Raw genomic sequence first — 19408 nt, 5'->3', positions numbered from 1 at the left:
GTGTGTGTGTGTGTGTGTGTGTGGTGTGTGTGTGTGGTGTGTGTGTGTGTGTGTAATACGCTGATGCGTGTAATGTGGGTGAAAGAAAAAAATAGAAGCGATAAACTTACGCGCCTACCTATTCAACTACATTAGTATTGAATGTTTTCTATCTATCCTACCTACAATTAAAATTATGCCTTTCTAACTTACCTATGTAATTACCTAATGTAATGTGTGTGTTTGAGTATTTGTGCTAAATGACGCATGTCAAATAAATAAAAATGGTAAAATAGAAAGAAAGATTAAGACGTAGAGAGTAAGACCTGTGAGAAACCGCTCAAACTATACAACTCTATATAATCGCGCAAACTCCATATAACTCTATATAACCATGCAAACTCTATATAACTCTATATAATCACACAGACTACTACATTCAATAAATAAAATTTCCAATAAAACCAGGAATCTCCGCGTACCTGCTCAATGTACGGTGTGCAACAAAACAAAAAAAAACACAAAACGAAAAACTGACTACCAAGTAGAGTAAAGGACTATTCTTTAACCTACCTATGTAATTAAATTACCTTATGACCTAGCCTACCTACCTAAATAATAAATTAATTTCACCTACCTATGTTTTACTAACTTATTTAAATTTAAAAAAATAATTTCAAACTACATAATTCAATTTAATCATAATGTTTTAAACATATTAAGATAAATAAATATTTAGTATTATTTGTTTGTTGAGATCCAGGCAATTTCGTCAGTAAGCCAACCATGGCTTAGATAAGCCACTGTATTTTCTATACGAAAAGCAATATTTTTATTTAAATTGACAACAATAATTGCAAACAAGAAAACAATGATAATTTAGTCAATTAGTTATTAGTTGTTTTTTAAAACCCATGAAATTTCGTAAGTAAGCCAATAAACCAAGGAGTTCAAATAGCCAATGTCTAATATTAAGCCAACTTCAAAAAAAATTCTTCCCATGCACAAACGAAACGAACTGCGGGGAGAACGTTTAGGATTATTTAGATGAAATTGAAACTTCTTTTTAAAATGTCATTTTCCAACTCATCAAATATTATTTTTTTCAAATAATTTACATTTATTTGTATATAATTTATTCATTCAGAGCTTTCGCTAAATTAGTTATTTTAGAAAGCGGATGTAAAATATTAATTTGGATTTCTGCAATTATTTGAAAATAAATAAATAAAATTCATCGATAAAATTATAAAGGACGAGATCGATGTTAGTGGAGTGCTCTACATGTTGTTGTTTTAAATTTAAACTTCGAATCCGGGTGATTAATATTTTATTTATTGCACTCAGATCAGCAGACCAGAAAAAAATGGCCTTACAGGTGGTTTGTTTGATCAATTTGACAGCCTCCAAACCTCGAGATTCTGGACTGTCCGCCAGACAAGCAGCTTATTCTGATGTTGAGAAAGCCTGCAAAAGGTTTTTAAAAGTCTAAAATTTTTAACACAACAATGAAAGAGATAAATAAGAAATAATAATTACTAACATTTTTTATGAATATAAAAACAGTCAATTATACAAAAATAAATAAATGGTTTTTTTATTCTAAGTGTTTCAAAATTTATATCTTAAAAACTGCATTTGTAAATTTCAACAGCATAAAAGCAGAGCTGACTCAGATAAATTTTGAGAAGTTAGATTTTGGTGACACAGAAGCACTGGATAAGTTTTACAATGCTGATGTAGCACTTGTGGATATGAGTCTTGAATATCAGCAGCTGTCCTTGTCATACCACATTGGTGTCAGAGAGAGCATGTCAATGCCAGAAACAGTCATACTTCTGCATGACACTAATCCTGGCTTCACAATCTCTGTTAATGTTCGTACCTCTTATCTATAGGATAATTACATTGAATTCAAATAAATATTTTATGGTGTCTATCATACTAAAATAATTTAATATTTTTATTTTGTCTTTCTAAATTTATCACTTTTAAGAGTGCTATTGATATTAGTTATTTATAACTAGGCAATTTCTAAATTGTTGATATCTCATGATTTTATTCAGTTGACAAGCAAGAAAACAGATTTCTTTCCTTATAAATTGGGCAGTGATGGGAAATGTGTTGTAGTGGATGCAGGAGCCACAGCAGCCGAACCTTCTGGCACCAAAACTTTGGAGAAGTCTCAAACATTGCTACATTTCTTAAAAAAAGTTATGAAAAGAGTTGAAACAACTAGCAAGTTAGAATGTTTTCTAAATTTAATGAATAATATAAAAATATTATTGTTCATAAATTTTTTAAATTATTCATGTAATTATTTTTGGAAATAATTCTTTTCTAATTAATATAATTACCTGATGTAATGTTTTACAGTAAGATAATGATTTCTGATAATGATTTAAGATAATTCATTTACTTTTGATGATGCTTTATTGGTCTGTGATGCTTCTTGTTAATCATTAATTTATCATGATTAATAATTACTGTTACTAAATCATTTTAGAATCCACATCAAAGAAAAGTTTTTGTCTGATTTGAGGAAAATCAGAGAGAACAATAAAGGACCAGATCTTGAAAGGGTAGTTGTCTGTGTTATTTATTTATTTGATTTTTTTGCACTATATTTTTTGTGTTGAGAATTTTTGATATATTGTTAAGGAACTTTTTAACATATTTTTGCAGAAGAATATGTTTGTGGTTGTAGTTAAATATTTATCCCTCATATCTTATCAGCAATTTTTTAAGTTTCAACTGAGGCAGAGATCCCGTTATCATTTAAAAAATCTAATTTCAAAAAAAAAGCACAAGCAAACAAAATTAAGTATATTTTCAATGTTATACTATAGATGTCACTTTGGGTATCATTTTCAAAGTTATTTATTGTAAAATTGTAATCGTGGTCTGAGGAATGTGGTTGGTTGTTGCATAATCACCATTTTTATGATTGTGGATGTTTAAAATGCAGTCCTTGAAAGCGATGAGAGACAGGATGGATGACCCTCAGTTGCTATCATCTGACATTGTCTTCAACATGCTACTCTCCTACAGAGAAATTCAAGTTTGTATATTTAAAATTTTATTGCTCTATATTATCAGCGTCTCAATATTATTCAGTTTTGTGCTTTAATTTATATGCATGTGAATATGACGAATGATATAAATTACATGCATTTTTAATGCACTGTTACAAATTCAGTGTATTTCACGGAAACCTTAATGCACTATTTTCAAAGTGAATTTCAATGCATCCAGGATTACAATGCCATGGTGACATTAGTTGAGGAGATTGAAGATGTTAGAAGTCAGGTTAATGAAACAATGGCCATCCAACAACTTTATGCCTTTGCTCTCAACAGGTAATTACTTGGCATAGCTATATATTATAAATTTCTGGGTTTTTTTTTGGATCATATCATTATCAATCATCTATTATCTTAGGTTCTTAATTTTTTTATATCAATTACTATCTTTGGAATAAAAATGTGGAATCTGGTTTATTTGTGGATAAATTAACATATTTGACGAATTTCAACATGTTGAAATTAATTTTTGTGAAATTTGAAGGCGTAAGAAGCCAGGTGATAGAGACAAAGCATTGGAAGTCATGAACAAGGTTTCTAACTACTAAACTGCTACTTTTATTACTCTCTTTTTTCTCCTTGACAAAATCATAAACTCATTATCATTGTTTTTTTGTTGGTTATTTCACTGTTTATTGCAGTGATCTGAGGTTCGTAATTTTTTAATCACCCCATTAAATTTTATAGATACATATATCTGGAGTCATTTTCTACCATGTGCAATTATTTATTATTTTAGTATTTGAAGCTTTATTGTGCTTTTGTCAAATCTGTTTCTGTTTTATTATATTTTTTAGAACAAATATTCAATGTGTCAAAATTTCTAGAGCAGATAAGTTTCTATCCCATTTGCAGTGCATAGAACAGATGGAGACTCCGATTCCTGATCTAATCTGCCTATTGGGACGTATTTATAAGGACAAGTTCACGGATTCTGGGAGGCAAGATACTGAAGCACTTACCAATGCCATTAAATGGTTATTACTCACTTTTCCTTGTTTTATATATTGAAACATTATTAATTCATTGTTCATTTCATTTTAAATAACTTTTTTATTCAATATATTTTTCACATCTATGAACTTATTGCATTATCGAAAACAAAAATGATAATTTAAATAATTTTTTAATGGCTTGATCAAGCAGCCAACAACAACAAATTAAATGAACAATTAACCAACTTATCAGGTATCAGAAAGGTTTCGAAGCCCAACCCAACGAGTATGCGGGCATCAACCTTGCCACGCTGCTTGTCATCTCAGGAGAAAAGTTCTCACAGTCTACTAAGTTGCAACAAATCGGTAGGTTTATTGTTATTTCTGTATTGATTGCATAAATTTTTAAATCATTCAATATATTTGTGACATAACTGTGACACAAATTTGGGTTAGTTTTGATTATTCAAAATTTATTTGATCTAAATTTTTATATATCCATTTTATATTCAAACCCTACGCAGCCCTCACACTGAACAATTTGATTGGGCGCAAGGGCTACCTATCAACACTCACTGACTACTGGACCGTTGCCACATTTTTTGAGATTAGTGTCTTGGCAGAGGATTACAGCAAGGCAGTGCAAGCAGCTGAGTGTATGATGAAGTTGGATCCGCCCGACTGGTCTGAACCATTCATTCATTCACTCATTCATTAACTCATTTACTCATTCATTAATTCATTTACTCATTCCTTCACTCACTTTTTTAATAATTTAGACTTATAAATTTTTTTAACTCAATATTGTTCTAACTCTACGAATTGATAAATTGAAGGTACCTAAAGTCCACCATGGAAAACATCCGACTGATTACGTCATCCAGACAGGAAGAAAATATAAATCACAACAAGAGAGATAAAGAGGTCTGCTTTTGATATTTATATACTCTGCTGTCTTATGTTTGGCTTTTTCTCATTGTTCTTTTTTCTACCACACCAGTAGTTGATGATGGAGTTGTGTTTTTGCGTCATCAATATGAGTTTTTACCACGGTTCTAATTTAATTTTTATTTTTGAGGAATTTGTTTGCTGTAATGGTTTTCTGGAAAGATTGCAAATGTTGATAAGATTCATATTTCATATTTAATTGTATTTCTTCCATAGCTTCTAAAAAAATTATAGTTTAACAAATTACATGACTGTCCCAATGTGTCACAATATTAATTATTGTTTGGTTTTAAAAGATAAAATAAAAATTTTAAATAAATAATTTTAATAAATTAAAATAATTTCATCGAAAGAAATTTTTTTCAGTTGTTCAACTTCTGGATTGATTTCTTTGAAGAAGGTGTAGAAAAAGAGAAAAACGAAAATTATTTTTTTACACCCGTTAGTTTCCTCCATCAGCAATTATTTCAACTTCATTTCATATTCAATGTAACACTCTCTATATTTGACTGTGAAAAAAGTGTCCGAGATGTTAATGGGGTTTGCCAGTTATAAGGTTTTCTAGCCATTTGTCGATTATATTTTAAATGTTTATTTAGTTCTAGCCATTTGTCTATATATTTTCAAGTGTTTTAATTTAAATTACTTTTAATTTCTGCAGGTTCTTATTCTAGAGCCTCAGAAAGTATTGATGCCTAGTCACTTTCAAGCTAACATGGATGACGAAGGGAGTGTAAGTTTTTCAATGTTTATACGTTTTGCTTATGCGTCCGTTATTTAGCACATGGCGCTCTTATTAATTAGTCCTCATTTTGAATTAACTCCCTGATAACTACATTATGATGTTCAACTGTATATAATGATCACATTATTCTTCCTACTTGACAGATTCAATGTTATATCGGAGTTTCTTATTGCCATCGTTGCTCGCTTTTAATGTGTGTTGATTAATGATGATTTTTATTGATGATGATTCACAATAAATGTCAACACATCCATAACAAGTACTGATATCATAATTCTCACAGTTTGTGATGATGTTTTATTTGAAATGATCTGTTGCAATTTTGATGGTGTAATTTTCCTTGCTGCTTCAATAATCATACGCGTCAACACTTCGTTTCGTTCGCATATTATTTATTTTGCTATTCTTATTCAATTTTATCCAGTTTTTGAATTATTCTCATTTACTTTAATGTCGTCATATTAAATTATAATTTCAGCTTGAAATTCGTTTGGTTATATTCAATATTATCGTTATATGTTATTATTATTACACGATGTTTTCAAACGTTTCCAACTGATAGAAATGAAATTTGGTACTAATTGTTTGTTACTTGCTGACTTGATGGCACCCAGCAATCAATCCGCATCTGGCATGTGGCTCCCCCGGAAGATAAGAAGATCCATGAATGGAAGTTCATGGCCACCTCACTGAAGTCCGTCAGTCATTACAAGAGGGACAACAAAGCCATGCTTCTCTATGTCTATGATAACTCGGATGATTTCCATATCTTCTTTCCTTCTGAAACTCATAAGCAGAGGTTTTTTGGCGTTGTTGTTGTCTCTGAATGTTTATTCAAATGTACACATACTTTTTAATTGTAATATATTTTGTTGGCATGCTGGTTTATTTCAGTTATTTACATTTGGTCTGAGTTTTTATAATTTGTTTATTTAGACTTTAATCTAATAATCATGAATATGTTTCACTTGGTAAAAAAAAATGTTTAGTTGTGCTTTTCTTATTGATGAACATTAAATCACGTTTCATAATTTTTTATTTGAAGATATTACGAACTAGTAGTAAAGATGATGGAGAGTGTTGGCAATCCAATAAATATGGAGTTGGACATGGAGGGAGAAATAAGATCAACTGGAATAAGAGTATGTTTATGTCTGTCTGCCTGCCCGTCTGTCTGTTTATCAATATTATACATATTTTTGCATGAAAACATTGATTCGTAAATAAATAAAAAAAGAAAAAAAGAGTACATCCATGCATTGATATATAAGCATTTCATAGTTTCTGTTTCATAATTCACTAAAATAATTTTTTTTAATTTATTTATTTTTTCTCATATGATTCTTTCACTCTATTGATCTATGTTTAAATGTAATATAATGAAGGCTGCTAATAAAAAAAAAATTTCGAGCAGGTAATAAAATAAAAAAGTTATAATATTCACTACTATATACTTTTTTTAGTACGAGTATGAGAAAGATAGCAGAGGTCAGAGGGTGAAGCTGGGTCAAGGTTCATACGGCTGCGTGTATGCTGCCAGGGACCTCGATACACAAGTTAAGATTGCCATCAAGGAAGTTCCAGAGGACAGCCAAGTGTATGTCTTTATGTTAACCTTCTTAGTAATTGCCTACTTTTTGTAATGTTTCGTGTTGGTGTTTATTTGGAGCACCGATGTTAACATGTTTGTGTAGATAGGAACTGCTTTTCCATGATTATTTTCAGCATGCGTCTAAATTTGTATAGATGTCATAGTAAACTCCAATTTATTTTCATAACTGAATCCGTTTATAGGCTCGGCTGGTAATAAAAAAAAAATCTGATTAGATTCTGTGGTTAACAATTCTCTTGGTTCTTTGTGATAGTTATTTATTTTGTAATTTAAACATTTGACTCTAATTAGATTGGCTCAGTAGTGAATTCTTTATATAGAATTTTTATTCATCGCTATCTATATCTTTACTTCAAAAACTTTAAGATGTAAAAAAAGACATGTTAAAAATCTATTTTCAACTAATCGTGTTTTTCCATATTCCACAACAATTCAGAGATTTTCAGATATTACACCAAGAAATCTCGTTGCACTCAAAGCTAACAAACCCTCACATCGTCAAGTACCTAGGATCACTGAGCGAGGATGGTTACTTCAAAATTTTCATGGAGCAAGTGCCTGGAGGTCTGTCTGTCTGTCTGTCTGTCTGTCTGTCTCTGTTCTGTATATTTATTAATTTTTTTTCTTTTGAATGATGTTTGCAGCTGTTTCGTTGTAACATCATTTTCCAACCGGTGGAGTGGAATTGAAAAATAAAAGTTATTAACGCATGTATTAAATAATTTGTTCCAGGGAGCTTATCAACTTTGTTGCGAGAGATATGGGGTCCTTTGAAGGACAATGAGAATACCATTATATTTTACACCAGGCAGATGGTCAAAGGATTGGAGTACCTGGTCTGTCTATTTATTTTCAAATCTCAGCAATGTTTTTCTCTCATATACATATATTTGTTTCTAAATATGTTTTTATGCTTCGTTGATTTGCTATCCTTTTTCCTTATATTAAATTTATTTATTTTCTTCATTATCAAATCATTTTCATTAATTTTTATGTTTCACAAATTGTTGCCGTAAGAATATTCTTAGTAATAATATCTTTGCTTGGTTTTTTTATTTTTATTTCTAACTATTTTTTTATTAAATATTAGGTTAAATTTCCAAATTTTTGAACTTACTGAAAATCCGATATAAACTGAAATTCAGCACAAGAATAAGATTGTACATAGAGACATCAAAGGCGACAACGTCCTCATAAATACATTCAACGGGAATCTTAAGATATCTGACTTTGGAACTTCTAAGAGATTGGCAGGCAAAAAAGCGGCTGGTACTTTTACAGGTCAGCTAGTACAAAATTAAAATTTTTACTTTTTAACCAAGTATCACTGTTCACTATTAATTAATTAATTAATTAATGACAAACTATTTTATATTTTTAAGCATTTAATCTTACTTAGATTTATTTGTGAATGATGATTTGAATTTACTAACATGAAAACTCAAGGTACAATGCAGTTCATGGCTCCAGAGGTCATTGATAAGGGTATGAGAGGTTATGGACAGCCTGTGAGTTTTAATTAATTTTTGTGTATTGTAATTTTTGCTACTTCAGTTCAATTTTTTTCTTTGTCTACCTTTGTTGTGTAGATTTCTTGAAACGATGTTTTGTCGTTTAATTTGGTTATTTGTATTTCTTGCACTGAAAAGTTTTGCCGGTTTATTTATTTTGATGTATGTTTAATGTTTGATGTTTGTTTGAAAGCGGGGTTGCGTGATACTAAGGCGAGTGACAGATGTGAATGGCGTCGAGGGGTATTTCGGTTTCATCATAGGTAGCCAAACGGCAACCCCTGATCTCGGGGAAAATGTCGTCAGCGGTACCTTTACGCTTCTATAATTGTTAATGAATTTAGAATTCATTTCGTAATTTAAAACGAACGAATGTCGTCTAAACGTGTGTTGTTGTTGTTTGTTTGTTTGTTTGTTTGATGTTTGTTTGATGTTTGTTTGATGTTTGTTTGTTTGTTGTACTTACTTTATACTTTGTACTTAACTCAGTTCATATTTCTAGCTGCTCTGCACTTTTTCGCGCAATTACCATGCATTTAAGTTTCTAACCAAATTCCGTGACGTTGATGGCAGGCTTTAGAGATGATGATTTCAATTACAACGTTCAATATAATGTTGGGTCTTGAATTAGTTTATCATTATCTATATTTGCAATTGTGAAATGATGAGTATGATGACGAAGGAGATGATGACGTTGGCACTTTTCAATTGATTTTTTAGAAAAATATGTTTGTTTGTTTTTTAAAATTCTATCGAGTTCCTTCGTTTGCACTTTATTGTTCTTTTTTTAATAGTCATAATTTTTCATAATTTTTTTTTATTTATTTAATATTTGAGTATTGACCTCTAATTTCATTTTATACTAAGAAATGTTTTATTCATTGATTTATTATTATTATTTCTTCTTATTATTATTATTAGTAGTAATACTAGTTTGGTATTATTATTGAGTTTTATTATTGAGCATCATTGTAGTAGTTCAAATTTGGTAATATTTTTGATGCCAGGCAGATATCTGGTCACTTGGTTGCACGATTATAGAAATGGCCACTGGGAAGTTACCATTCTTCGAGGTTAGACTCCATGACATGCATATTTATTATTGACCACCAGAACATACGCACACGTATGTAGTTGTTTATCATTTAGATTAATCTCACGCAACAGAGTGTTTGTGAAGTAGCAGAGGGTTTTTCAATTAAGAAATGTTTTAAATGTTTTTGTGTGCAGTTGGGTTGCCCACAAGCTGCCATGTTCAAGGTTGGCTACTACAAGATCCATCCTGAAATACCTGAGTGTCTGTCTGAAAACGCTAAGGATTTCCTGCTCAAGTTTGTATTGCCCTGTCTCTGGCACGCTACACCGATTTAATGTTGATGAATTCTTTGTTTAATATTTTAAATGTTACTTGATTGTCAGAAATGATTAATGAAAAGTATTGAATATTTGTTTGAAGATGTTTTGAACCAGTTCCAGACAAACGACCAACAGCATCTGAACTGCTTGAACATTCATTCTTAGCTGAGTTAGTTTTTTAAATTATAATTATTTCATCTTTTTCCTTTTGTTTCATTTGTTTGCATATTCATTTACTTATTCATAGCTAGATGGTTTATTTTATATTCTTTACTTTCAGATAATTAATTGTTTTGACCTCAGCTTAATTTTGTTTTCTTAGCATGTACTGATTCTCTTGCACGTTCAGCTGATCTTGAAATATAATAACTGATCCACAGACCTGAGTATTCACTTATGAACATGTTGAAGATTTTATGACCTGAGATTGTAATAATTGCTCTTAATTATAATAATTTCTTGCGACCACTCCTAAAAGTCAAGGACATTTTCAGTTTATAAGTGGTACATGGATGTAGTAATAATTTTCAGCCTCGAGTTGGTTGCGTTGCTTACATTTCACATTCTTCTGAGTCTTATGCTTAACTGCATCCAGAGCTGTTTGTTAGCATTTAATGGCCGGTCTTGTTTGTGATATTGATAAGTGCTTTGATGATTTGTAATTTTTTTTCAATTTGATTTTTCATTTATTAGGATGGTATAAATTACTTTCTCACTTCATCCGTCAATCATGGTTATGGTAGAATGCAGATGAATTACTGGTGTGATTATATATATTCATCTTTAAAAACAAATGAGTTGAAACTGAATGATAAAATTATTTGTTTGCTATTTATTTATTTGTTCATTTATATGCAATTGAATGCCTTGTTTAAAACTTGTCCACCCAACATTCGAATAAAGTTCAGAGAGGCCACGTGCTTATTCAGTTTCCAAATATGAAAGACGGTTTGTCCATCGGTCTAATTTTAAAATATTTTATCGTTAGTTTACTACATTAAAACACTAGCTACTATCTTCTAATCACATATCACTGAAAGACTAATTCTTAATGTTTTGAATTATTTCGGTCGAGTTACATCCATTCATATAAAAAGTCATTTTACTTTTGTTTCTATAAAAATATACAAATGAAGCTCAAATTTTGAGTTGATTGATAAAATGGAAATTGAAAATTGAAATTATTTCAAAAGGTTTTATTTATAATAAAAATATTTACACATTTGTTTAAAGCAAAATGGCTCTATTAAAGTATTTTAATTAATTAATCGATTTTTTCATATATATTAATTGAATTTTTTTTGTTTTTGCTTCTTCAATGATGTATGTTATATTCGAACAGTAATTTCCACTGCATGTTAATTTAACCTTTCACCTCAAAACAAGTGCGACTGTCCATGAATGGTAATGTGAACTTGATAATATTTGAATGTATGGTTTGATTACTCTCAAATGCTTAATCTGACTTACATGTTATTGTTTTTATTTTGTTTTGAATTTATTTATATCATTATTATTTTTGGAATTTGTAGGTATGGTGATATTTGTTATTAAATGCTTTTCTGATTATATTATTTATTTATTATTTTATTTATTTATTCTATTATAAATACAATCTATAATAACAGTTTACAACTGCCTAATATTTTAAACAGTATCTATCGAGTTAGTTACAATAATAAAAATAAGAATTGCTACCAATCATATTATTGAACAGTGCATTTGATTAGCATGTTAATGTGTGCCTTTTTTTATAAGACTAGCTGCCTATAACATAGTGTGAGCTGAAAACATTTCTTATGTGACGTGATGGCGTTGATTATACATCTAATGAAACTCGCCTGGGCACTAAATGGATTCACAGTACACAAATATACCATATGTATAATTATTATTTGTAAAATGCTGCTCTACTATTGTAGATGACAAAGATTGCAGTCTCAATACTATAATTTGAAGTTTACCAATTTTATATCTTAACTAGCATGATCAATTAAGTTGATTATGACTTCGCTTATGTAACAATTTCAGCGCACTCTTTTAATTTTTAATGTTTTAATTTAATTTTTTTAAATATCATGAAAATATACGTACAGGGAGCATGTTAAGAAGACTAACAAGGTGAAAGATGGAAGTGAATTTAACAGGAGTTTTTCTAGTTAGTTCATTCAATCTAGTCAGTTCTTTATTAATTAAACATCTGTCATTGTTTATTTAGTTTATTAATTTTTTTTTATTATTTTCATTTATCATTTTAATTAATATAACGCTGCTGTCTTCGCGTTATTTAAATATTAATAAGATTTAGCTCTAATTGAAAAGAAAATTTTCTGTAATATCTAACGATTTGAAGTTGAAATAAACTTATGAAATAACTTCAATGTTGCCATATTGACTACTGCATCACTGCACCACATTGACAGTGAACACAGTGGCCAGAGCAGCTGATGACAGTGTGTTGAGGTCTAAGTCATCCTCCAGTCACGAGAAAGCTGTTCTCAAGTTGAAGATTCCTGCCGACAGGTCCGTGTTTTAGGCAGTTTCCAATTTCATATCTTCTATCTTGCTAGATTTTATTGGTTATTTTTTTTTTAAATTTTCACATTCATTGTTGTTCATAGATTAACATGTTGATTTTTAATTCTCAATTATTGATTGATATAATGTTGGTGTAAAGGGTTACGAATAATATTTTGAGTTATTTTTTGACAAGGTAATTAGGTGATCTAATTTTTAGTCAACGTCATAATTATCAGTTTATGGCTCAATTTTTCAGGATCAAAGCAACCAGAAAAGTTTTATCAGAGCCTGGGTTAGCCTTCCTCCCCTTATCCTTCTTCCTCTGTCCCACTATATCAACGTTCATATTTCTGCAATATCCTTCTTGCTTTAATAAAGCTTATTTCTTACACGAATAACTAATTATGTTTCACTCTAGCAATCCTTATTTCTTCAGACGTTGGCACCTTTTTGGTTGCTTCCTCATAGATTAGAGCCATGGGTCACCGTTTCATTAATTCCATTTTTACCTTATTTAGCAATTAAATGGCATTTTAATGCACTCCCAAGTCTACAAATCGCTAGCACTTTCACCGAAGACACATCTCTTATGTTTTACTTTCACTATATTTTACCTTGATCATTCTTGAAATAATACAACACCCACTTTCCACTGATTTTTTTATTTTAGCTAATCCTATGACAAAGGATCGTTTTTATTATATTTCTATGTTCTTCTTCGTCATCTTGTCAATAGTTCTCACGATTGCACTATATATAAGCCTCTTTTCAACTTTTTTTTCTTTCTATAAAAATTGGTTGAAACACGTGATAGTGTCAGTTTTGCACTTTGAAGTCTGAACGTTAGAACTGAGTCAGTGGCAGCACGTGATGAGGTACACTTACTCAGTTGACCACCCTGCTGACCACTTTTAATGATTTCTAATGAATATAACCTCCAGCTGATGAGGGCTCAAATCTCAGTCCAAATAACTGTCTCCATTTTTAATCGTAAAGGCCGTTTTTAAAAAATTTCAAAAGACATTAGTCTAACTTGTTATGATTTTTGCCATATAATATACTTGATATTATAGATGCTCACCCAACTACCTATTATAAATAATTTTCAACTCTTTCTTTCCCACCCTATCCTCTGTTGAAAATAAGATCCATTGTATATACATTTCATACTTGTATAGGCACCTCAGATATGTTTATTAAACATATGGATTTCGTTATATTTTTCCGTTTGTTGTAGTAATTGTTTACGTTATTAGTTTAATTTTATTTTTCACAATTTTATTTTTATTTTATGAAAAATTTCTGTCCGTATGTATACTCTTTCCTTGCATTATTAACCTCTGTTTCACTTCCTTTAATTTGTTCATTTATTTCAATGATTCATTCATTAGGTTGCAGGTTCCCACTAGGTTTGCCTATTTTTTTGTCTTTTTCTTATCAAATTATAGCTTCAATTTGTTATTATTACGGATGGTTTTTATTTAATTAATTAATTACACATAGAGATAGCTCTGCTTGGAGTTGCGAATACCTCTGTACATAATTGATTTACTAAATTTTGGCTGTATATAATAATTTACTTTGAAATATTTTTGCTTGGTGTTCTACATCTACAACAGTAAAACAAAACAGAAAAAAATCTCAGTTGATCTGGTATATATTTTTTGCTTCTACTCTTTAAGATGAATGCAGATGAGTTTTGACTTAATAATCAGTTTTAACATGTGAAGATGTTATGCAGTGGTTCCTCATAACGATTCAAATTTGATTACATTATGATTTAGTTTTTAGATTTGACAATTTTCAGTGTGTTGTACATAAATTGTTTTGTTCATAAACTGGATGGATTTTTCTTGAGTCGAAGATTTTAAAATTACTTTTCAAAGCTCAGTTGAGTATTCTTATAAATATAGCTCATAAAAGTAAAAAATGTTGATCCAAACTGTGCATAGAGAGGTTTAAATTTTTTTCTCGTATTAACATATGGACGTAGTACTAGAACAATTACGTTATATTTTCAGGCAAGCCAAAGGAAATATTTTTCATCTGTTTTTCAAAAAAAATGTTTTTATTTAAATTTTTGTTTTTGACTTCAAGACATGACAAAAAATCGCGACCAAAATCTGAAGTGTGGACATCATCAGCGCTGGGAACTAGTTTTGATTATTCATTAGCGCATCCGACTATCTTTGAAAGTCCTAGGTGCTTCTAATTAAGACGTTAAGCACAGATGTGTTGGATAGTTTCATTTGATTTGGTCTATGATACTGTTTATGAGTTCTGATGCAACAAAACTGGAAAAATTTGGCTTTTTTTCGATATGCTAAAAAACATGATTTCAATATTTTATTACCAATTTTTTTTCTCTAGAGTTTTTGCTACAGAGTTTCACAGAAAGCGTTAAAATTTTCAATTTTGTGATTTCGTCTTTGTGTTGAATTGTTTAATTAATGATTAGTTTTATTTAGATTTTAAACGAAATAGATTTTCGATTTACTGCTAATTCAATCATCTGTTCTGACTGAATAATAGTTTTTATACCTAATAATGTATGCTGCTATGGGTTGCTTATCTACTTGTTTTGATGCATGCTATGTATGTAACCTGTCTTATGAGCCATCAATAAAACACACAAATCTATTGAAACACATAAAAATTCAACAAAATTTCCTTGTTTCATAGTTTTCAGATTTTTTTTTCGTATAAAATTCGGTTGGATGTGAGAACAAATGATTTGAAAGAAACTTATTCAAATTAATTTCACTAAACTTGAATACATAAGATGTAACATAATAATTAGGTGTATGTGGTTTAATGTCTTCTTTAATAAGGGTATGGGTAATTTATTTTGAAATAATTAAAAATCATGAAAAATTATTTTGAATCTTGTTATATTGTATCGTAATTTTTAAACTGGAACCTACTAAATTAATTTTTCATTATCGCAATCAGTCATATATATGTTCTAACATAATGTAAACATTTTCTGAAATAAAAATTGTAATTAGAACTTCAACTATTAAGTTTTTAGTTTTTGATAAAAAATTGCCAGGCAGAATAAAAAAATGCAACTCTTTCAACTTTTTTTGGATGATTTGATGAACGATCTCCAAAATTTCTGCTGTCCCATTGAAAAGTTCAATGAATGGTTCGTTTCTGTTGTAGTTTACTTTTTCAATGACAATGTCAAGTCAGCCTTCCAACTGTTTAAAGGGACTGTTTTATTGGAAATTAATAATTAGTACTTTATGTGTTATTTCAATAGTAGTTCCAAGTTTCCAGTTTACTTAAAGATATGAACAGATTCTAAAAAAAAAATTGAAATGGTTAAGAGTTGTAACAGGTTTTTTTTGTAGGTTTAAGCCATCTAGTATATTAATTGTAGAGCTATAAAATCATGTTCACTTAATGAGAGTTGAAATTTTTCATAGAAGATGTTAAACGAGCACTGTAATTTTTTGATTTATTTTATAATTTGAAAAAATCAGACCTTGAAGATAATGTTTTATAATAATTTTTCTTTACAAGCAATGAAATAAACGCTAACTTTTCTAAAGTTAACTAAATTTTTAGCATTATGACTATTCCTTTAAACTGTTCACCTTTTCCACATAATGTTTTGAAATTATTTCAGAAACATGTTTTATGGCTCATCAGACAGATTAGTGAATAAAATTTTAAACATATGCTTGTGAACTATTTGGCTTCTTGCATCCTATGACATTTGAATTTACTCATTCATTTTTTTCTCTATCAGCTTTTGGAAATATAAAATATAATTACAAATTTTTCTATTGGCGTGCAACTTTTCCTAATGTTTTCAGATGGCTGGTAAAGTTATTCATATTGAATTCATACATATATTTTAAAAACAATTTTTTCTATTATTCATGTTTAATTTGTAATTTTTCTGCTCACTGAATGAACCGGCGTTGTTTTAATTATTATTTTTAGTAGATAATTACATTCAAGTAATTATTTAAGGCTCTATAAACTCTTTCAGCGTGTTTTTTATATGGCAAGAATCGTTATAGACGCATTACATGGTATTAGCGAAATTTCATTTTCAGTCAACAGAAAGCTCACTCATTATTGTATGAAATTATGTAGTTCATTCAGGCATGCACCATTCATTAACAGCCACGTAAACATTACATCTCATTGTACGTTCATGCATTCCTGCAGTGAGTACACTAGTAGCATACCGAACTCTTCCCCATCTCCCATTCCCGATTACACACTGATCCCAGACACCGCTGGCGTCAGGGAGGGAGGGTTCAGTCTGACCAAAAAAGATTCTGAGAGAAGGACGACTCTTGTCAATTTGCTAAATGAAGATAAGGAGCAGGTAATTTTTTAGTTTTTGTGTATTTTGTACTTTGATTCTTATATGCAAAACCTTCCCTCTTTAATGCTTACCACATGGAATGTTCTTCGTGTGTTGTTAGTTATTAATTTATATGAAGTTGTTAAAGCTGTGTTTTTAATTTTTTTTACAAAAGTCACTAATTTTTTTAATATTTTCATTTAAAATTATTTCATTTTATTCTACTTAGAGGATTGTTTGTTTAAAAACATTTATGTTGTTTATTCAAGATATGTGAGAGGTGGTTGAACACAGTTTCAAAAGAGGCTAACACTTCAATTCACAGAGTGAACAAGGTTTTTATTTTACAAAACAGTTGACACGTTTCTTAGTTGCTTCCCTTCAATTAACGTGAAATTTTCTCATAAATTTGATAATCAGCAATCAGCTCATATTGATTAATTGATAAGTTGATGATTAATTGGCACACAGAAACATTTGTCCGGGCTTATCTCAGGTTTTCAAGACTTCTTCAATGACCACACTGTTAAAACTCTCAAATCAGTCATAGGTGGGCTAATTTGGTACCATGCGCTTCTATGAACATTGAACAAAGATTTTTAATAATTTACACGTTCTAATATTTGTTAAGGTTATTTAAATTCTAATCCTACTGGGATACGATTCTTTGAAAAGTTTTTGAAAATTGATATTACAATTCAAATTACATATTACTATTGTTGTAATTGCAAAACTATCTAATCATCTTTTTTTGTCATACTAGAATTTAGATTAAAAAAAAACCTCAATTTAATAATCTCTTAGTGTTAATTTCAAATGTTTAGCTTCCTGTTATTGATTTCGTAGATTCCTTCAGTGAGGAGGTCGGTTACGACACAATAGCCATTGATGAGTTGAAACTTGCCATCTACCTCTTCCAACAATGTGTAAGCTTCATTTATGATTATATATTTATATAGGTGTATATCGAATTTATAAATCTTTTGCATAGTTTTTGTCGCTCAGTTTTCATAAATTTATACACCCTTCATTTCACGGAACAATGTAGGTTGGAGAGGTGTTGAAACAGAGGAAGATACCTCCTCATTGGATGTTTCATCTTGACGACCTTCTAAGAAGTGCAGTTCAAAGTGCAATAACTGTTTTGTCTCCAGGTTGCAATCTTCCTTATAACTTTTTTGTTTCTATTAATTGTTTGATATTTTTGTGCTTTTGTCGGTGTGTGGCTAGTTGAATGAAATCTGCTCTCTCTCTCTGGCTATGATTTTCACTTGTGTGTCATTTGATGAGTGTGTATGTAGTTATTTTTTTGTATTGCAACTGTTTAATTCATTTTTAAGGATAATTTATTTTTAGAACTCTTGCCAAATTACAATGAAGAAAGTTTAGATTCAGGGAAAGTTACCAAGTCTACTTCTGGTGTGTTATAGTTTTTTTATTTCAAATAATTTTTGTTTTATCTAATTTTTGCTATTAATAGTAACAAATCTTGTTACTAATGTGCACGACATCCAGGTTTTCCCGACCTGCAGGAAGAAGTTCTTACATCAGCAACCTCCACTACGGACTCTAACAAGTCTCCATTACTGGTCAGTCGAAGGAACGACAGCAGCCAACAACTCTACAGTCAGCTCTGCCAACTGGAAGAGGAGAATAAGCGGTGGGTGCACTTATCAACCAAAATACGCTGACCTTGACTCTTACTTGTCTATCTTCCGACAATATTTGGATTGATAAGTATCTAGGCCTGGAAGATGCAAAATAAATAATATGCAATATTGCATGTACAGTACATATATATTTATAAACATATGCATATGTCTGTATGAGTATTTGTGTGCCTGTAGGTGTGTGTTTGTGTCATTATATTATGTGTGTATATGTATTTAACTCATCTTTGATAGTTTGCTGGCAAAGTTGATTGAGTGCCAACAAACGTATCAGTCAGTTCTTAAGTCAGCATTGGAACAAGGAACATCTAACATTAACATCATCAGGTTTTTATTTTATTATCAATTTTGGTTTTTAATATTAAAAAAAATTATTATCAGTTGTAACTTTTATTATGTTTGCTTGGATTTGTTACTGATTGATTTTTAAAAACAGAGATGGTATGATCGTGAAAAATATGTTATCGGAAGCTACTCCATCTGCCTCCAACAACAGAAGTGACGTTAGCAGCAGCAACAGCAGCCTCGTTTCAAGCTGCTTTCTTACTCCACCAACCGCAGGTTTCATTTTCATGTTCCTCCTACACTTTGTTTGATTTATTTGATAAAATATTTTTTTCCATAGTTATTTCAAAACTAAATTTCAAGATTTGAACATGCGTCATTTTTGTTTTCTGAACGGTTTATTTCTTCTTCAACCAGATACACCGAAAAATACTGAT

The 19408-nt window shown here is 30.2% G+C and overlaps 1 protein-coding gene across 1 annotated transcript; it reads left to right on the top strand.

Moving 5' to 3' along the window:
* Positions 1 to 1529: 1529 nt before the first annotated feature.
* Positions 1530 to 18250, top strand: HELRODRAFT_62517 (hypothetical protein; the record flags this gene model as incomplete). The annotated part of the gene is made up of 26 exons (XM_009011184.1): positions 1530 to 1856; positions 2046 to 2221; positions 2486 to 2571; positions 2958 to 3040; positions 3235 to 3338; positions 3547 to 3583; positions 3900 to 4039; positions 4251 to 4363; positions 4522 to 4681; positions 4834 to 4921; positions 5312 to 5386; positions 5607 to 5678; positions 6305 to 6489; positions 6736 to 6832; positions 7154 to 7287; positions 7739 to 7870; positions 8039 to 8138; positions 8448 to 8583; positions 8749 to 8810; positions 9821 to 9886; positions 10044 to 10144; positions 10270 to 10342; positions 12279 to 12331; positions 16743 to 17037; positions 17286 to 17370; positions 18072 to 18250. 26 exons carry the CDS (start codon positions 1530 to 1532, stop codon positions 18248 to 18250), a joined length of 3159 nt encoding a protein of 1052 aa, XP_009009432.1.
* Between the last annotated feature and the right edge of the window lie 1158 nt (positions 18251 to 19408).

The sequence above is a fragment of the Helobdella robusta genome (genome assembly GCF_000326865.2).
Source record: "Helobdella robusta unplaced genomic scaffold HELROscaffold_1, whole genome shotgun sequence".
NCBI classification, from domain to species: Eukaryota; Metazoa; Annelida; class Clitellata; order Rhynchobdellida; family Glossiphoniidae; genus Helobdella; species Helobdella robusta.
The sequence above is the reverse complement of the archived record's forward strand: the minus strand, read 5'-3'. Positions and strand labels throughout refer to the sequence as shown.